At 38.3% G+C, this 16848-nt stretch overlaps 1 protein-coding gene across 6 annotated transcripts; it reads left to right on the top strand.

The window, feature by feature from the left end:
- Positions 1 to 16463, top strand: CCDC126 (coiled-coil domain containing 126). 6 transcript variants are annotated; one of them, XM_071735700.1, is made up of 5 exons: positions 9 to 89; positions 10345 to 10569; positions 11257 to 11389; positions 11945 to 12348; positions 14811 to 16463. In XM_071735700.1, exons 4-5 carry the CDS (start codon positions 12111 to 12113, stop codon positions 14990 to 14992), a joined length of 420 nt encoding a protein of 139 aa, XP_071591801.1. In that variant the 5' UTR covers positions 9 to 89; positions 10345 to 10569; positions 11257 to 11389; positions 11945 to 12110; the 3' UTR covers positions 14993 to 16463. The 6 variants fall into 6 exon arrangements, with proteins under 6 accessions (XP_071591804.1, XP_071591800.1, XP_071591801.1 ...); XM_071735701.1 differs by having other exon boundaries at positions 11252 to 11389; XM_071735704.1 differs by having other exon boundaries at positions 24 to 89; positions 10345 to 10417.
- The last annotated feature ends 385 nt before the right edge of the window (positions 16464 to 16848 follow it).

Raw genomic sequence — 16848 nt, 5'->3', positions numbered from 1 at the left:
GGCGGGGTGTTTCCTCGTGCGTAGCGCGGTGAAGCGGGCGGAAGCGGAGCGAGCGGCGCCTGTCAGGCGGGTGTGGGCCGGGAGCGGAGGTAGCGCGGGGCTGCCTGGGGGAGCGGGGGGATTCGGGAAGGGGCTGGCTCGTCCTCCTGAGGCACCGGGCGGCGGATCGGAGCGGGGTGTCCCCCTTCGTTGGGGAAGGGGAGAGCAAGGGCCTCCATCTGAGTAGGGGTGGCGTGAGGTCGGCAGTTCGTATGGGGAGACGGGGCGGCCCCGCCGCGGAGGGGGGCGAAAGGGGGAAGCCGGGCAGGGTGTGTGTGTGGGGGGGAGGCGGGTGTCCGGGGGCTGGCTGCGTCTGTCAGGCAAACCCTCTCCTGAGCTCCCAGCTTTGTTCTGCTCCTCAGGCTTGCTCCCTGCTTCGGGACAGGTTTATATTCCTTCTGGCTTTGGGCCACGCTTCTGCCCCCGGCCGGCGTTTGTGCCGCCGTCAGCTTTGCCTCCCCCTCCTCTTCTTCCTCTTCCTCCTCCTTCTTCCATGCGGTTTGTCCCTCCGGTTTGTCCCTCCGCAGCGGGTCCTGCTGCTGCAGCTCGGTGCTGCCTGCAGGTCGATGTCCTTGCAGGCGGTGGTTGGTGCTCGGTAGCAGCGTGGGGGTTCCTGTTCCTGCCGACCCCTCTGAGGGGTGCTCGGGTACGGTGTGTGTGTTCTGCTGCCCGCCGAGGCTGAAGGTTCCCTTCGGCTGGATAACCGTATTCCAGGGCTGTGATGAAGTGTCCTTGGATGGTGAGGAAGCAGTGAAGGAAACGAGGTTTCTGGTTTCCTACCTCGTTTGCAGTGGCCTTCCTGTCATAAACTATGACTGCAGTGACTCTGCAAGATTGATGTCTTGTACTGTAAGGACCTAACTTGCAAACGGGCAAAAAGGGATGCTTACAACGCTGTGATGGAACTTAGAAGGAAAAAAACCTGTTCAATCCATATTCACAGAAAGGCAGGGTCCTTTATAGTGTTGTGTTAAGCATCGAAAAGTTTGCATTTAAAAAAACGGGCAAAACATTTAATTTTAGGGGATAATAAAACACAAAACTAACCGACAGCAAGAGTTGTGAAATAATCCTTCCTTCTTACAAATATAAATGCTTCTATATATAGCATCTGATAATGTTTGAACTACATTTTTAGTCTTCTATTAAACTTGCTTCTGTAAATATTTATAACATACTATTAAATCTACCTTCTTTCTGTAACTCCACTAGTCATTCATTCTTAATAAACTTCCTTTCCCATTTCCTTATATAGTAGCGTCCTGTAAATTCTCCTTTATGTATCTTATAATCTCAAAGATATGGTCAGCTAGAATAGAGTGTAATTTCTGTGTGTGCCACAAAGCAAAGCAGAGACAATTTTTTTTTTTTTGTCCCATGACATGATGTGGGGCTATTTAGTGCAGTTTACAGTAGGTTAACTGAGTTCTGGGGTTTTTTGATTGTTGTTTTGTATTTTCCTTTTTTTTGCCTTTGGTTGAAGAGGAGGGCAAGGCAATTGGAAGAAGAGCTTTGTAGGAATTGTGACTTTATTTTTTTAAATGCATCTTCAGAATATGAACATACTGAATAATATTGCTAAGCATGCATGTGATTTGTTTAAGGCACTTGAGAACTCCAAAGGATTAAGCAACTATGCTGGAATTCCTTTGGTTTAGTTAGTAGGTCTTATTCCTCAAGGTTTTGCAGTCAGAAATAAAGCTACTTTTCTTTTAAAGTTTTGGGCTTTTTGCTGTTGTTTTGTTTGTTTGGGTTTTTTTAAAGCTTTTGTAGTCTTTGCTTTTAGAGACTCCTTCCTTTTGGCGTTTAGCTTCTTAAAGAAGACATTGGTATTAGCTAATCACATGTTGTGATTTAGCTTGGGGACTGGATGTCATTTAACTGCTGAGAGTAAATTATTTCCCCTAGAGTTCATGGTCACTTGTACTCTGAAGAATAACTGAGGGCACTAGTTCTTGCATCTTGCCCAATTTTAAGTAGGATAAATGCATGCTGTCAGCTTAAATTGTCAGCTGTGGAGTCAATGTATCTGAAGACTGGTTAAGTGTCAAAAAAATAGTCATTAAATTGTTTACAGTAGCTGTCAAAAATCTGTGGAGCTCAGTCATTTAAATGAATGTGTTTTGTACTGGTACAAGTTTATCACTAAAATATACTTTATATTGTATTTTACATTTGATATCATCAAACTGATATGATCTTTTACCTGTGATAGGAGAACTCATGATGTTAGGTGGGCTGAGTTTCCTCAATTAAACATTATTATTAGCATCCTAAATTTTCTTTCATGATTGTCAGCTTTACAAAAAATTATTTATATTACCATTAGCCTAAATAGCTAAATTTAATTAATTTAAATTAATTTTTAAGTTGCTCAGAACTAAATGGGTAGTTTTCCTTTGTAAAACGGCCTAGAATAGAGGCTTAGACAGGAGGGCTTAAAACTTATTTTACCAAAACTGGTCTCTTCAGTAATGAAGAAATAAAGGCCCTATATAAATTATATAAATATAATACAAATAATCCAGTCAGATTTCTGGGTACCTTCTGCTTAACTTTAACAGTAAAATATTTTGCAGTGCACACCACTGCAGTGTTACAGTTAACTACTGTCTGTCATACCATTGCTATTCTAAGATAAATCAGTTCAATCTAGAAATAATAGAAGATACAGAAGAAAAGAACTTGTATGTCTTCAGCAGTTCATCCAGTGTTTTTGGAAGTCTTGAGCTGTATCAGCCTTCTGGGAGTGTGAATCTGGGGCCTGGTCTATATTGAAACATACTTTTGGTGGACACCTTGTATGCATACATCCTCAGTTTGATTTCTGCAGGTTTCTTGAAATAAAACTAGACAAGCAGTACAAAGCTTTTTTTGTTACTCTTCTAGAGAAATGGTATTTGTGTAGATGCTGGACTGTGTGTATGTGTATGACCCATTCTGCAGATGCAGTGTCTCCACTGTCCAGCCATGACTTTGTTAGTTGACTCCCCCTATCCCTTCTAGTTCTCTTTAATGACATTCTCCTTCCTTGTAGAGCTCTTTAAAACATTCATTAAGAATCCTGCTCTTCTCAGTAGCCTACATTTATGACCTTGCAGGTATGGCTTTCTGTGAAACTAGCCAAAATTAGCTAAACGTAATCTCAGAGGAAGTTTGGGAGTCACAGGGGTTTTGGAAAGAGTGGTGCAAGCACAGCTGTGGAATTTCATAAGGGAGTAGAGGTACTAGTTGGGATTTTGCAAGGCAGTGCTTGACATATCCGAGTGGTCAACTGCAAGGAAAAATGATGGCAATCTTATCAGGAAATGGTAAGCTACAAAGGTACCTCATGCTATCTCCTAACGTGATTCTTATGAGCAAGGGTCCTGCTGTGACCTGAACAGCAGCAATAAAGCATAAAGAATAAAAATAAAGTGTCCCAGATGGAATGAAGCTGAAGTGATTATTTGTTTTTTTTTTTTTTAAGCTGATACAGAGATGTAGAAATGTTTTGAGGCCCAGATGGACCCAGTGGGAGGAGGGGAAGTTCAACAAGTATAATATACTGTCTCCATTGATATCTGTGTTCTTTAATTTTCTTCACAAGCCTTGCCAAGTCATTTGCCTTCAAAATCTTGAATCCTGGCTGACTGCCCACAGGCAAGGAACAAAGATTTTCTGTTTTTAAATAGCTTATTTTAAAAGCATTCGCTGACAGTAGTAGGCAAAATAAAGAGGTGGGGGGCCCTGAAAAAAAGCCAGGATACTTAAGTATTACTTAAGCAGACTCCTTAGACATAATGCTAAATAAAAGCAATTGCTGGCAGAAAGTATAAGGTAAAAACAATGCACTTAGGGCTAAATGCATTCAAAATAGCAAGAGGTCACAAATATTTCTAAAATACTGAAATAAAAGGATAATCTAGTGTTTAGGCACTCAGATGATTTTGTACCAGAGCCACTTTAAAATTGATACCTGTGTTTTCAAGTCTTTAATGTTGTTTTGTTTCAACTCAATAGTCCAGCTACAAAACAGATCGTGTGCTGTTCTTGGATTCCTACAGAAGGTAAAACATTTCCTGGTTTAAGGTACCTTTGAGGTATTTCCCTCAGCTTGTCAGCAATGACATCTTCTGTCTGCTTTAGGAGCTGTTGTCTCCTGTTGGCCTGGATGTCCTTTGGCTGCATTGAGAGGCAGGGATTAGCAGAAGCATGGAAGATTTTCTTCTTTGTTGCAGCACTGTAAAATAAAAGCTATTCCTGGTAGTTACTGACCCATTTTGTTACTCTCTTAAACCCAATTTCTTTCTATGATTTCACGTGGAATATCCATTAAAGGTATTCTCCAAAAGAAAGGTTGGAATAAAGCATAGGGATTTTTATTTTTATTTTTTTTTAAAGTGTTCTTGGTAATTGTAGTCTACAGGATGCAAAGGCAGGGAATGGAGGCACATATGCTGTGGGAGAAGCATAAAGAGGGATGTCCTGGAAAAGAAGTTGAGTACAAGGCAGACTCCTCTAACAGTGCATTTCTAAAGTGGTACAGAACTGCGAAAACCTGCAGTCCATCAGCCATTGTACTGGCAGGATAGACTTTTTTTTATTATTTTTTTTTCCCCAGAAATAAGCCTTCTTACCAGTTCTTAAGATGGCAGTGTATTGTACAGTGTTGTTCTTTTCACTTCAGCCTAGCAGTGGTGAATATAAATTCTCTCTTCTCCTGGCTGATTGACGATGGACCTGCTCAGAGGTATTGCAGTTTGATGGGCTCTGATTTGTCAGGCATTGCTGGGGTTTTGAAAATGATTGGGGCATCTCTCTGTCATGGTTTGGACTGTTTTTCTATCACCTGACCCCACCTGAGAAGGGGGAATTCAGGAAAGGAAAGGACATATGTGGTTGACATGAAAACAGATCTAACAGAATAACATTACTGATACTAACTCCAATCGATACTGGGGATACATTGTTGATAATAACCCCAGATACTGAACTAATATTGACCCCAGTGTTAATATAGGATGTGAAGTTATGCTTGGCTCCAGATAGTGGTCTGAAGCTGTGTGTTTACAGCAGTGGAGGCTGAATGCCCAACACTGAGTGTGACAGCTCCAGTGAGAATGTGATGGTCACAGCAAGCAGAGAAGTAAGGCCTGGGGTGCAGGATGACAGATGGAACCCTTTCAGCAAGGCACCTGTGGCAGAAGAAATAACCCATCCCCCCACACTTCCCAATTTATAGTGAGGATGAGGTTTATGGGACGGAATACTTGGGTTGGCCAGCTTTGGTCAGATGCCCTGGGCTTCACCCCTCCTATCCCACTGCACCTGCATGCTCCAAAGCTGCCTTTGACCTTGGTCACTATGGAAACCCACATACCAAAGAGCTCACCTCTTCTGTTCTCACAGATTGGACTCTGCAATCTTGCAAAACTACAATTTCTCTAAACAAAAAAATTGGTTTAGAATTCTGTTGCAGCAAAACCGAGACACTTTCTCGTCTCCTTCTCTGCTGGTGACTTTTTTTTTTATTGACCAAATTTTACAACGATGATAACTGGAATACTTAACATGCCGAAGTTGATCTTGTCAAAAGACAGCTCAAGCATGCTCTCAGGTGTCTGGGGACATTTATTGCTGTTAATTGTTTGCTTCCAAGTAGAATATTCTGCCCTTTTACAGTGTTGTGCAGCTGATCAATGAACCTGGGACCAAAGGGCAACGTTTGTCTGTGAAAGTCATCAGAGCAGATGTGCCAGAATAGGAAAATGGTTTTATTGCCATCTTTTCAAGAACCCACGTGCTCTTCAGAATATGAGGAATATGCTTTTTCTGTGGACACCATTTTAAAATATTGATAACATGGGTAAGGTGATAAAGGGAGCTTGTGTTATGTGTAGGAACAGAGAACTGAAGTTTCTGTGTATTGCCAGGAGTCATGGTCCTGCGTAACAGGATAGACTTCTTTGGGCACCTGTTTGTCAGCTGCAGCTCATGCAGATTTTTCTCCTCCTGCCAAACCAAGAACCATCTAAGAATGCAAATTAACAGAATGCAAACATCGTTTTTAGTGTTCCAGAAAGTCTCAGTATGTAGCTCCTGGGCTTCTAAGTGCTCACTTCATTGTCTCTATCTTCAAAGATGAATTCACCAGTGAAAATGTTCTTTGCTCTTTTGTGTGTGTGTCTGTCATTCTTTAGATTTCCCATTTTTCATTGCTGCACAGAGACTGTACTGATAGGTTTCCAAATAACAGAACCGGCCTGTCTGATCTCAGAATGGTCAGTGCGATGTCTGTCAGCTGAGTGACCCTGATGCTCAAAGTTTTCTGATGGAAAATCAGTCAACAAAGTATTTTGGAGGTTGAAGCAGTAAATGGGCTGGGGCAAGCACATATTAAATAGATGCTAAAAATAAATAAAGAAATAAAGAAAATTAACTGTACAGAGCTGAAAGCACTGTGAAAATATTTTCTGATAATTCTGTAATGCCCTGTGATTTTTGTCTTCCTGAAACATTTTTTAGCTATTGCACTGAGGTATCATCATGCCTGTTTACAGCACAGCTTATATCCTAATATAGTATATTCACTGTACTGAGAGATGTTCGCTGCCATGAATTTAATAGACATTTCTCCATCAGATTTAATTTTAGTATGTTAATTTTATACCCTTAATAATTTCATGAAGTTGTTATGCTCCCACTGAGATTGTAATACATTCTAATTTTGGACTGTACAAATGTTTTTTATAATAATTATTGTCAGCTTTTATTTGTACTGTCCTTTTTCCTGCTTGCTGTCTGTTTTGTTGCAAGATTTTTTCCCCTGTCCTCTGTAGTTGGTTGCAGTCTCCTGTAGCTGTATCTGGCTTTTATTTATTTATTTATTTATTTGATCTCTGTCTTGATAAATTACTTCTTGTGTTTATACAGTTAATAATTGATATGTGCTTTTGAATTCACTATGTCATGTTGATAATAATTTGGCAGTGAGGAACAGATAAGTATTATGGTAGTAAGTAGTAGATTGAGTAAAATTCCCATTTATCAAGGCTACTTTCTTAATATATTCATTCATTAGAGACCTGAAAAGTCTCTGAGGTATCACTGAGGAGCTACTGCCTCGGTATTTGGCATTGTAGCTTTCAAAATATGTCATCACCAAAGATGTGACTTTATTGGACTGTATGTTTATAATACTATTTTCAGTGCATTTTTCTTGGCTTTATCTTTAAAGTCTTTTTGATCCTCAAAGGTAATGGCATTCTCAGGCTTCAGTTTTCTCTATTCTTCACCTCTCATTGACCCTGTTTTGTTATTTTTTTCACTGAAGCAGCTTACTAATAACTACCAGAAATGCCTCTGCTTGATTTTTCTGTTAGAGAGAATCATCTTCATCTGTCCTGAACATTTTTCAGAATTAAAAGGTACACACCATCTCTGCAGAACAGTTTTAAATTTGCCCTGCCAGTGCAGATAACCACTTCTAGTGGCTTAGAAGTCTGGGATCTCTCAGACAGGCTAAAACAAGGATGATGAATATGTCCTGGTCTTTCATGACCTGCCTAGCTAGGAGAACTGACAGTGCTGTAAGGAACATTGAAAAACTTCAAGGAGTTAGCAATGCCTTGTTTTCATAATAGCCTGAGATTGTTTCAGAGGATGTCTGAGGCATTCCTTTGCCTTACAGACTGTTGCATTTTTTGTGTTGTACATTATTATAATCTCTGGGTTTTGCTGGGCATAAGTAAAGCAGAATCTGAGGAAGACTCTGCAATAAAATTCAGGTATGATGTTTTGTATTTGCTGGTTTCCATGGAGAAGTATGCAAACTGTAGTCCGATGCTGCTGCTTATTTAAATAGCATCAGAGATACTAGAACTTTGCTTACAGAACATATAATGGGTTTACTGTTGCTTTTTCTTTGGCTCTTGTTCCTTTAGTTTCATGCACTCAGTAATTTATATATGACTGATGCTGGAACACAGCTCAGAGTATAGAGATAGAATTTTATTTTGGAGAGGATGAGTGCCTTAGTTCATTGCTTTTGTTGCCAGATGCATGTCAGTGTTGTGGTACCAGTGGGCAGTGTTAAATCCACATTGGCAGGCTTTGGCAAGACATTTCTTGGACCACCAGCAGTGGCAACAGTGAAGAAACCCAAAGTCTTTATGTCTGAAAGCTAAACCTGAGTCTCAGATCCTCTGTACAGGAGCTGCTTGTGGTTAGTAGTTGTAATGTTGCCCCTAGCTTGGCCTTGTAATTTGGATATGCATGTTGATTTTCTTTGAAAATTTGTCACTTGAATCAGTCACTTAGGCTGCCTATTGAAATTATTATCTGGAAGATACTCTCTTCTTCATGGATTCTTGGATTGCAGTTTTGCCCACACAGGTCAGGGATTTTGTTTTATTTGGTTTGGGATTTTTTTGTGTGTTGTGATTGTTCGTGTGTTTGGGGTTTTTGGTGCAGGCTGTTCTCCTTCATCTTCATGGTTGCCTTTCTTGTGTCTCAGGTTAGGGATGGTAGGAATTCCAACAAGTGTAGCTCCAGTGGTGACTTTTTCTCCTGCTGCTCTCTGCACTGCTTTGACCTTCTTTGCCATAAAAGCCCTTCAGCTGCAGCTGGGAGAGTGGTAAGCCCAGGATAAGTCAGTGTGAAGAAGGAAGCATCAACTTTTTTTTTAAATACTGCTCAGGGAATGGTGGGTAAGGAAGAGTTGAGAGAATAAGGGAAAAGAAAGACTACAGGAGGTGATATTCCTTCTTACATAAATGCTTTTATCTTGTGGGATATTATATCTGAATTAGTGAAAACAGGTCCATCCAGAGGACAAGTTTTGCTTAGACTATTATTAGTTCATGTAGAGAACTGCTGACCCTTCTATGCAACAGGAGGTAAAAGAGTATTCCAGTCCATCCATCTTACTTTTTGGACTATTTTCTTCTTAATACGTACATCTGCTACTCTGCTTTTCTTTTTTTCCTACTTGCATATCAAAAAAAGCTTTTTTTTTTTCTTTTTTGTTAATCTTCACTATGTAATCTGGGAAGGTTCTTTACAGAGTGTGTTACAGGCCACTGCGAGTGCGTGGTTCAGGAAGAGAGAGGAAACCAACTCTGTAGAACTTTGAAATTACACTGGAATTTGTTGAGGGGAAACGGACTCTTAAAGTGCATAGGAAAAGTGTCATGTACAAATAGTTGACATTATTTTGGTATACTTTACTCCCAGAGCCTTTGTCCACTATGAGTATTTGGGAGTTAAGCCATTTGCCCAGCAGGCTGTGTTCTTGGGTTTTGTTGGTTTCAACATGTGCATTGTGAATCAAATATCCGTGGCAAAGACCTGGTTTACAATTCCTGCTGCTCCTTGGTGGGGGTTTATTCAATCTGTTCCTCTTGGCTGGGACTCTTATCCTGGCTTGTGGTCTTATTTACAGTGTGATGGCAGAGTTATTTCCACTCCAAAGCTCTGTGGTGATACTGTCTAAATGCTTCATGATGAGATATGGCTGGAGATCTGTGGAGAGCTGAGCGTAATTTAAATTCTGGAAGAGCTATCTGTTAGTTTCAGACTTTTTTGTTGGTTTTTTTTTTTAAATATAAAATCAAGACTTGTGAGTGGGAGTTGAAACTTGTGGTCTCTCCTTGAGAAATACTGTTTGGTCTTCTGAGCCATCATGTGAATACTCTGCTACTGGACCTTATGCAACCATTTTCCATCATATTTGATACAGTTCAAGGAGTATGTAGGTGCCTAATGATGTAGGTGCAGTTTATGCTTTCAAGTCTGAGTGCAGAGCCATGGATTTGGCAGAGAGCTGGGGAAGAAAAAATTTGGTTATGCTCCTGTTTAGGGAGGATCTGTTTCAGGAAATCTTTAACAACAACAATTCCAGTTGTGCTGATGCTGTAGCATATAAGTTTTTATTGTTTTGTCTCTTATTTTATGTAGCTAGGGCCAAGTTAGTGTCTTAAAATTATGGTTTTTGGGGATAAATACATTCTCCGAACAAAGCACATCCCACTGAATTTACAGTGGGATTTCACATTATTGAATGTTGGCATAGTGCATCTGCTCAGTGATATCCCACAGCTGAGGTGAAGTAAGATATTCTTCATTCAGTGACTTGTGATTGCCATTTACATTAGTTCAACCAACAGTAAAAGTAAGGTTTTTATGTACTAGCAGGTACTATCGGGTTATTTTTACACACAATAACTTGTTACTTTACAGCAGTTTTGGTGTCCAAGTCCTAATACTGCCCCTGCATTGGGTTGATAATTTTCAGAATAATTTAGGTATGTATTTTGATTTTAGAACACTTGGAACATTTACCTCTTGAAGCAGTCACGCTGGCCTGCCTAGTGAGAGGATTCTCTGAAGAGTGAAGGTGAAGAATGAGTGACAAGCACAACTCAGAACCCTGGTAGCAGTGACACTTATGTTTGCAGCAGAAGGTGGGGTGTTGGCATAAGGCCAATTGAAATGGTTGGCAGGGGCTGTGAAAAATACTGTGGAGGTGGAGACTTTAAGCTTAGCAGGGTAAGAAATTTGGTCTCAATATTCCAAGAAAAACAGAGATCTAAGTACCACTATAAACGGTCTGCAGGGGAACTCTATTAAATGTGTAACATCAGTCTGAAAAGCACTCATGTCAGGTAATATGTGGGGAGGAATGGGGAATAACAGGGAACATTAAGTAATATCAGTAGCTTTAGCCAGATTATGTTAAATAATAGAAAATTTCGGGGGGGGAAAAAGAAAAAAGAATAATTAGAGAAGTTTTAGAAATGGCTGATAAATGAGAAATATGAGGTATACACATATAAAAAGGCTGAAATGACTGGATTTTTTTGAGGGAAGAAAGTGAGTGATACATATGTAAGTATATGTGTATATACATATATGATGAATCTGAAGCATCTGTTATCACTGTCTTGTAATTCAACAAGAGGGACACATTTCAGTAAGATTCTTACCGAGCTGTTTTTTCTTCAGAGTATGTTCAAATCAGTTATTGGGCACTCAAATGTATGCCTTTATAATAAAATGGAAATAGATTCTGTATCCTTCCTTAGCAATAGCTTTAAGGTTGTTTTAAATATATATTTCTGGTTTTAAAAGCATGTGGCATGGAGCCTTCAACTTCATCCACTTCACATGAAAACGGGGGTTTCTTTAGTCCTGCACTTTGTTTTGTTTAATTTTTGTGGTTTTTTCCCAGTACAGAGCTCCCTGAAGATGTTTGACTCATATTGCTTCAAACTGTCTGGATGTTTGCTGTTTAACTGCTGAAGCTTCCCTACCATTTGTTTTTCTCCTTAAACCTTAATCTATTGAGGGATCAGAATTGGCTGCTATGGTAAGATCGTTTTAAAGTGGTAGTAAAATGTTAAAAGTGCATGCACTGTGTCTGTTAATTTTGGTTTCATTTATTTATTTATTAGCAAGACACCAAAACAGAAATAATAAATGCCGTATGAAGCAAGAAGGGAATGATGCTCAACTTAAAATTGACTAATCAACCAATGAACTTTGTTCTGCATTTTATGTGTTTATACCTTTTCTTGTGTGTAGATGAATGCGTGTAACTCACCAAAGTATTGTCTATAAGTATTTTAAAAGTCTGCTGGGTATTGCATTTTGTTTGAAATGCATTTGAGTTTAATATCAGCTCAAATTATGTTTTTAAAAAATACTTAACGTGATTCATAGAAGCATAGAAATTTTGATTTTTGGAGAATAAAAATTGTTAAAAATAAGAGGAAACCTTGTGAACAACAAGTGAGCTAGAAAGATGACTGCACCTTTAATCAGTTACAGATTCTAAACTGCTAAGTACTACTTTGGAAAATAGTATTTGTCCTTGATCTTTACAACAGTTTTGAATAACCATGTGATATTTTACAAATTTCAGGGATCAAGATCAACTAAAACATGAGAAGATGTATTCAGGATGATTGGTCCAGAAGATTATTAACATCATAGAAATCTTATTTTTGTTTAATATGTAATATAATTTGACAAAGCCACATTCCATTACTTACCTTGAAAGTAAGACGCACCTTTGGCCTTCATCAGAAATGTTTCTAACATTTTCAAGGAAAAATATGTCCCAGAAACTGAGTATGTTTTTACTAGTCTTTGGAATAATATGGGGTTTGATGTTGCTACGCTACACTTTTCTGTATCCAAGACGCCAAAGCAGCGCTGAGTTGCGTGGACAGATCCTGGATTTAAGTAAAAGATATGTCAAAGCACTGGCAGAAGAAAATAAAAATTTAATGAATGGTGGTGGTGGAGCCTCCATGGCAGGATATGGTAAGAGAAAAAAAACAAACCATACTAGTGATTCAAATATCTGTTTTTCCTGAAAACTGTAAAGTTACACCTTTTGTTCTTTTTTTATTGTAATTTGTCTTTAAGAGAAACAAACCCAACTTCTCTCCATTAACTGGTTCAATTTTAGTTTATTCACTGAAGTTGAAGATTAAGATGTGGTGCAAAACCAAACTTGAGACATGAGATTTTTTGTTTTCCAGGAATTTTTTAGGTATCTCCAGGTATATTACTACTGTTACAGGACTAACAGTAACATTGTGCTTTTTCTGAATCTATTGAGGGTTAAGCACCTGCTTGGTACAGAGGTAAAATTTTAGGTTAAGTCACTTCAGCATTACAGGCTCTGTTTGTGTCTCATTCCTAACTTTCTGCCTTTATAATTTTCTTCCCCTTAAGTACTTAAGAAGCAGCAGAAAGCAACATACTAGTTGAGTTTGCATTTTTGAGACTGGAAGGCAATTATGGATTTAGCAGAATCTCCCCTTGCTTTAGAAGTAGTCAGTAGAGATAAGGTTCCTTGTCTCTGAGGCATTGCTACTTGCTGCATTCTGTCTTTCTGATCTACCTGTTAACTTGATGACCATGTTTCCAGTATTCACTGGTAATATACTACTAAAGCCTGTGCCTGTCTTCTGAAATACAGAAACGATTATTTTGATGCTACAGTTTTGAGATCTTTATATAAAAGCTATTAAAAATGTCTTAATTTTAACTCCTTTGTTAACTCCAAGCTTCTCTTGAGGGAAGGCTGCAGTGAGCCTAACCCTTACACGTTAGGTTTGAAGAAACTACCAGTGTTCTATCATAAAGGAAAAATTGTATTTGTGAAAATAAGAGTAATACAGGGCTTAAAAAGAAATACTAAAAAAATATAATTGTATGTGAACATTTACACTGATGTATTTTGATCCCCTTCCTTAAGAAATCCTTAAAAGGCTGTGTTCTACCAGTCGTAGGATCCTTTTACAGGCACTTTGGTAAACTAGAGTACAAAGAGCAAAAATGTGTCTGAACTCTTCACTGAAGTTCAGGATCAAGGAGGCAAATCTGTAATTACAAGATGATCAGGAAGCAACCCAAAAGGGGGAGGAAAATACCAACATGTCTTCGCCTTTAATTCTTTCATTCATTAAGTTAACATTTTTAGCACAGTAAGATACTACTTTTTCTTCCTCCTTTACTTCGACTCCCTTTTGTGTCTTAAAGGATTTCTTGCCTTTACTGGGTAGTTATTTTCCGTATAGTTTGTTTTTAAAAACCCTTGTGTACTGCAGCTTTCTGTTGCTGCACAAGTATTACAGTTTATTTCCAAATGAGATTTGCTTTTTGAAGTTCTGTCTGAAGTTCAATAAATAAAGTCAACTCTTGATCTATGTGCTGTCATCAGACTTTCAAGCTGAATAGGCAATTCAACTTCAGGCTGTTGAGCACAGAATGATACTACACACTACATGATCCATAGTATGACATTGACTCAAATGCAAAGCAATTTTTAAATCTTTTTTTCAAAGATTACAGTAGCAAACAAAAACTAGTTAATTATAGAGAGAGGGGGTGACCTGAGATTTTTTGTTCGTTAGTTTGTTTTAAATTTACTAGTGGCATTCTAATTTTATCTACTCCTCTAATTTTAGCTACTCCTCTTTTTTTATTTTCATACCTGTTTTCCTTCCCAGTTTTTCTGGTTAGTTAAGAACTGATTTGGGGGGGGGGGGGTATGTCTCTGTGGGGTTGGGGGGAATCATCACACCCTGGAAAACCTGGTAAGTTTGTTAAGTTTTTTCCAAATCTGAGAAAATACAATGATATGAATGTTCACAACAAGCTTTTATCGATAGGTAGCTGTTACTGGTTTTGTGTTCCAGAATAGGTAATTTTTTAAGTGGTCTTTTATATTTTTTTTCAGTCCATATAAGCTTCGATATATAGATTTCCCCCCTTGATTTATAGCTTATGTAAGAAGTTATTAGATACTTTCTCACAGCAGTTTTTTCTGTGAGGTAGAGCTGTTATTTTGAGGAAAGCTATTTAGAATTTTCTTTTTCACGTTGGAAAGTATTTGAGTACATTCTGACATTCTGTTGCTGTCCAAAGCTAAAAGCTATCATAGCTGGGTTTTTTGGTACTGCTGTCTGGATGAAATTTGAAATATTGCCTCTGAATAGTCACTAATCCAGTGCTCCAGCTAGTAGTTTTATTCTGATATTTGAATATTTAGTTGCCTTCATTCACAGTTCACTATTACGGTGGCATCTTCCTTTCCTAAAATAACAAAGAAACAGCATTAAAGACAAACCAAGCAGCTGTTGTCTACACTTGTCTAGTAATATCCACTCTTAGGAAGGATAGCAAGTCTTCAGATGTGACTCACGTTGAAACAGCAGTTCTTTTCCACACGTAATAAATAATAGGATCTACTATGTTTTCTCTGTTATCTTCAGCTGATCTTAAGAGGACAATTGCTGTTCTTCTGGATGACATCTTGCAACGCCTGGTGAAGTTGGAAAGCAAAGTTGATTACATCGTTGTGAATGGCTCAGCCACCAATACCACTAATGGAACGAGCAACCAGGTGTCTGTAACTTCAAACAAGCGTGTAAAGCCAGCAAGAAATATAAGATAGCAAACAGGGCCACTTTGTGTTGCAACACGTGTGCTAGGTAATGTTTAAGGTAAGCTTTTTCTCTCTGGCTAGGGCAAAGCAGTAGTTGACTCTAAAAGAAGCATAAACTCTTCTGTTGTGCAACGTGCTGGATCTGTGTAGGCCTAACTTAGGAGCATAGGTTCTCAAAGCATTGTTTCATTGCCTTTGAGCAGTATTTCTGAACTGATCTTTGTTGTCTTTAAAGATATTTGGGTATCACGATTGGATATAGTATGCAGTTGGATAACAGCAATGCATGGAAAGCAATGGGGAACTTTTAGGTAGGTTTCTGAATATATTTATTTAGGTATGAATACAGCATATCTTTTGGATAGGTGAGCAGTATCGTAGCTTATTCATATTTTGTGATCTGCATTAAGCCAAGGTAACTGGGAAAAACGTATTGTTAAACAGATCTTAGGAAATATGTATACTTACAATATTTTGTTATTCATTTACTAAAACAATACTAAATTGAGAGAAGCATCGGCAGTAATACTTTAAAAGTGTGACCCAAAGAATGTCTTTATTTGCACTATTTGTCAGAAAAGCTAGTGGGAATTTACTGTATATTTAAGAAAATTAATTATAATAGGAAAACATTCTAGGTAGTAACACTGTCCAGGTGTATCTTTACGCTGGAGTTAAGGTAATTAGATTATCAAAAACAAATCATAATCTGTGATATCTTAGATGATTATTTCTTACAAAGATATTTAAGTGTATGCATTTTGTAATTGCAGATAAGATTATTTAAGTGATGGAAATAAGTTTTGGATATGTGAATACTGTTTATTTTTATTCATTGCTGTTTCTTTTTAACTTTCTAGTACCTTGCAATTTGTAATGAGTATAGCACACCATCTCCCTGAATTGCTTTTTTGATCAGGAGGAAAAGCAATGAATGGGAACAAGAAATCTCTGCATTTAACAGGGATATATGATATATGTACTAAGGGTGTCTTAACATGGAATATTTGACAGCTAAGGTAATGTTTGCCTTATGTCACTAGCCTTACAGCATAGTGAATTGCAGTGTGGATGCACTGTATTTCAAAATGTCACTGAAGTCATATTCAAGAGAAAGTGCCACTGAGCCTGTTTTTTAAGATGTACTGAATGTTTGGGGGGGAGGAAGGACTCATGTTCAGGGACTTTTGCCAAAAGTGTACTGTGAGTGGGTTTTTTTGGGGGGGTGGGTGTGGTCTAATATTGTATTATGGAAAAAAAAATCACCAGTTAAAAAAAACGGAGGTGCTGGATGATACACCATCCAAAGTTACATGCTTTTTCCTTTTCTTCTATTTTCCTGTTGATATTCTGGACGGTTACAACATAAAATACACTTACAAACTTAGTTGGTATCCAGATGACTTTTTTTTTCTGTCACATTGTGTGTAAATGTGTACTCACTTCCATGCAGAAAGAGAGAAATAAATTTTTAATTGTACTTGTAAAGACTCCTGTTCTTTTTTAACAGTCTTGTCATTATTGCTACATGTGCTCTAGGTGTTTCTGGATTGGAAAATTGTATGTCTCTTAAATTTAGTGTAAGTCTATCTGGTATTCTTCCTGCTCAATCACTGAGTTCTTTACTTGAAATTCTGTTGCCCTGCAACCTTCCTCAGATTAGAGGTGAGGGGAGAAAGGAATTAGAATAAAATGACTGATTTAGATCTGTAATGCTGAAAGATATCCAAGTATTGTTTCACAGTTGTTGTGAAGCAATGTGCTAAGTGGTCCCACATAACAGAACCTTTGGAACAAATGGATTGAGAGACAGATACTCCATTGAAACTCATTGAGACAGCTCTTAACAAGCTTTTTATCCACTG

This window comes from Heliangelus exortis, chromosome 2, assembly GCF_036169615.1.
Source record: "Heliangelus exortis chromosome 2, bHelExo1.hap1, whole genome shotgun sequence".
NCBI classification, from domain to species: domain Eukaryota; kingdom Metazoa; phylum Chordata; class Aves; order Apodiformes; family Trochilidae; genus Heliangelus; species Heliangelus exortis.
The sequence above is the reverse complement of the archived record's forward strand: the minus strand, read 5'-3'. Positions and strand labels throughout refer to the sequence as shown.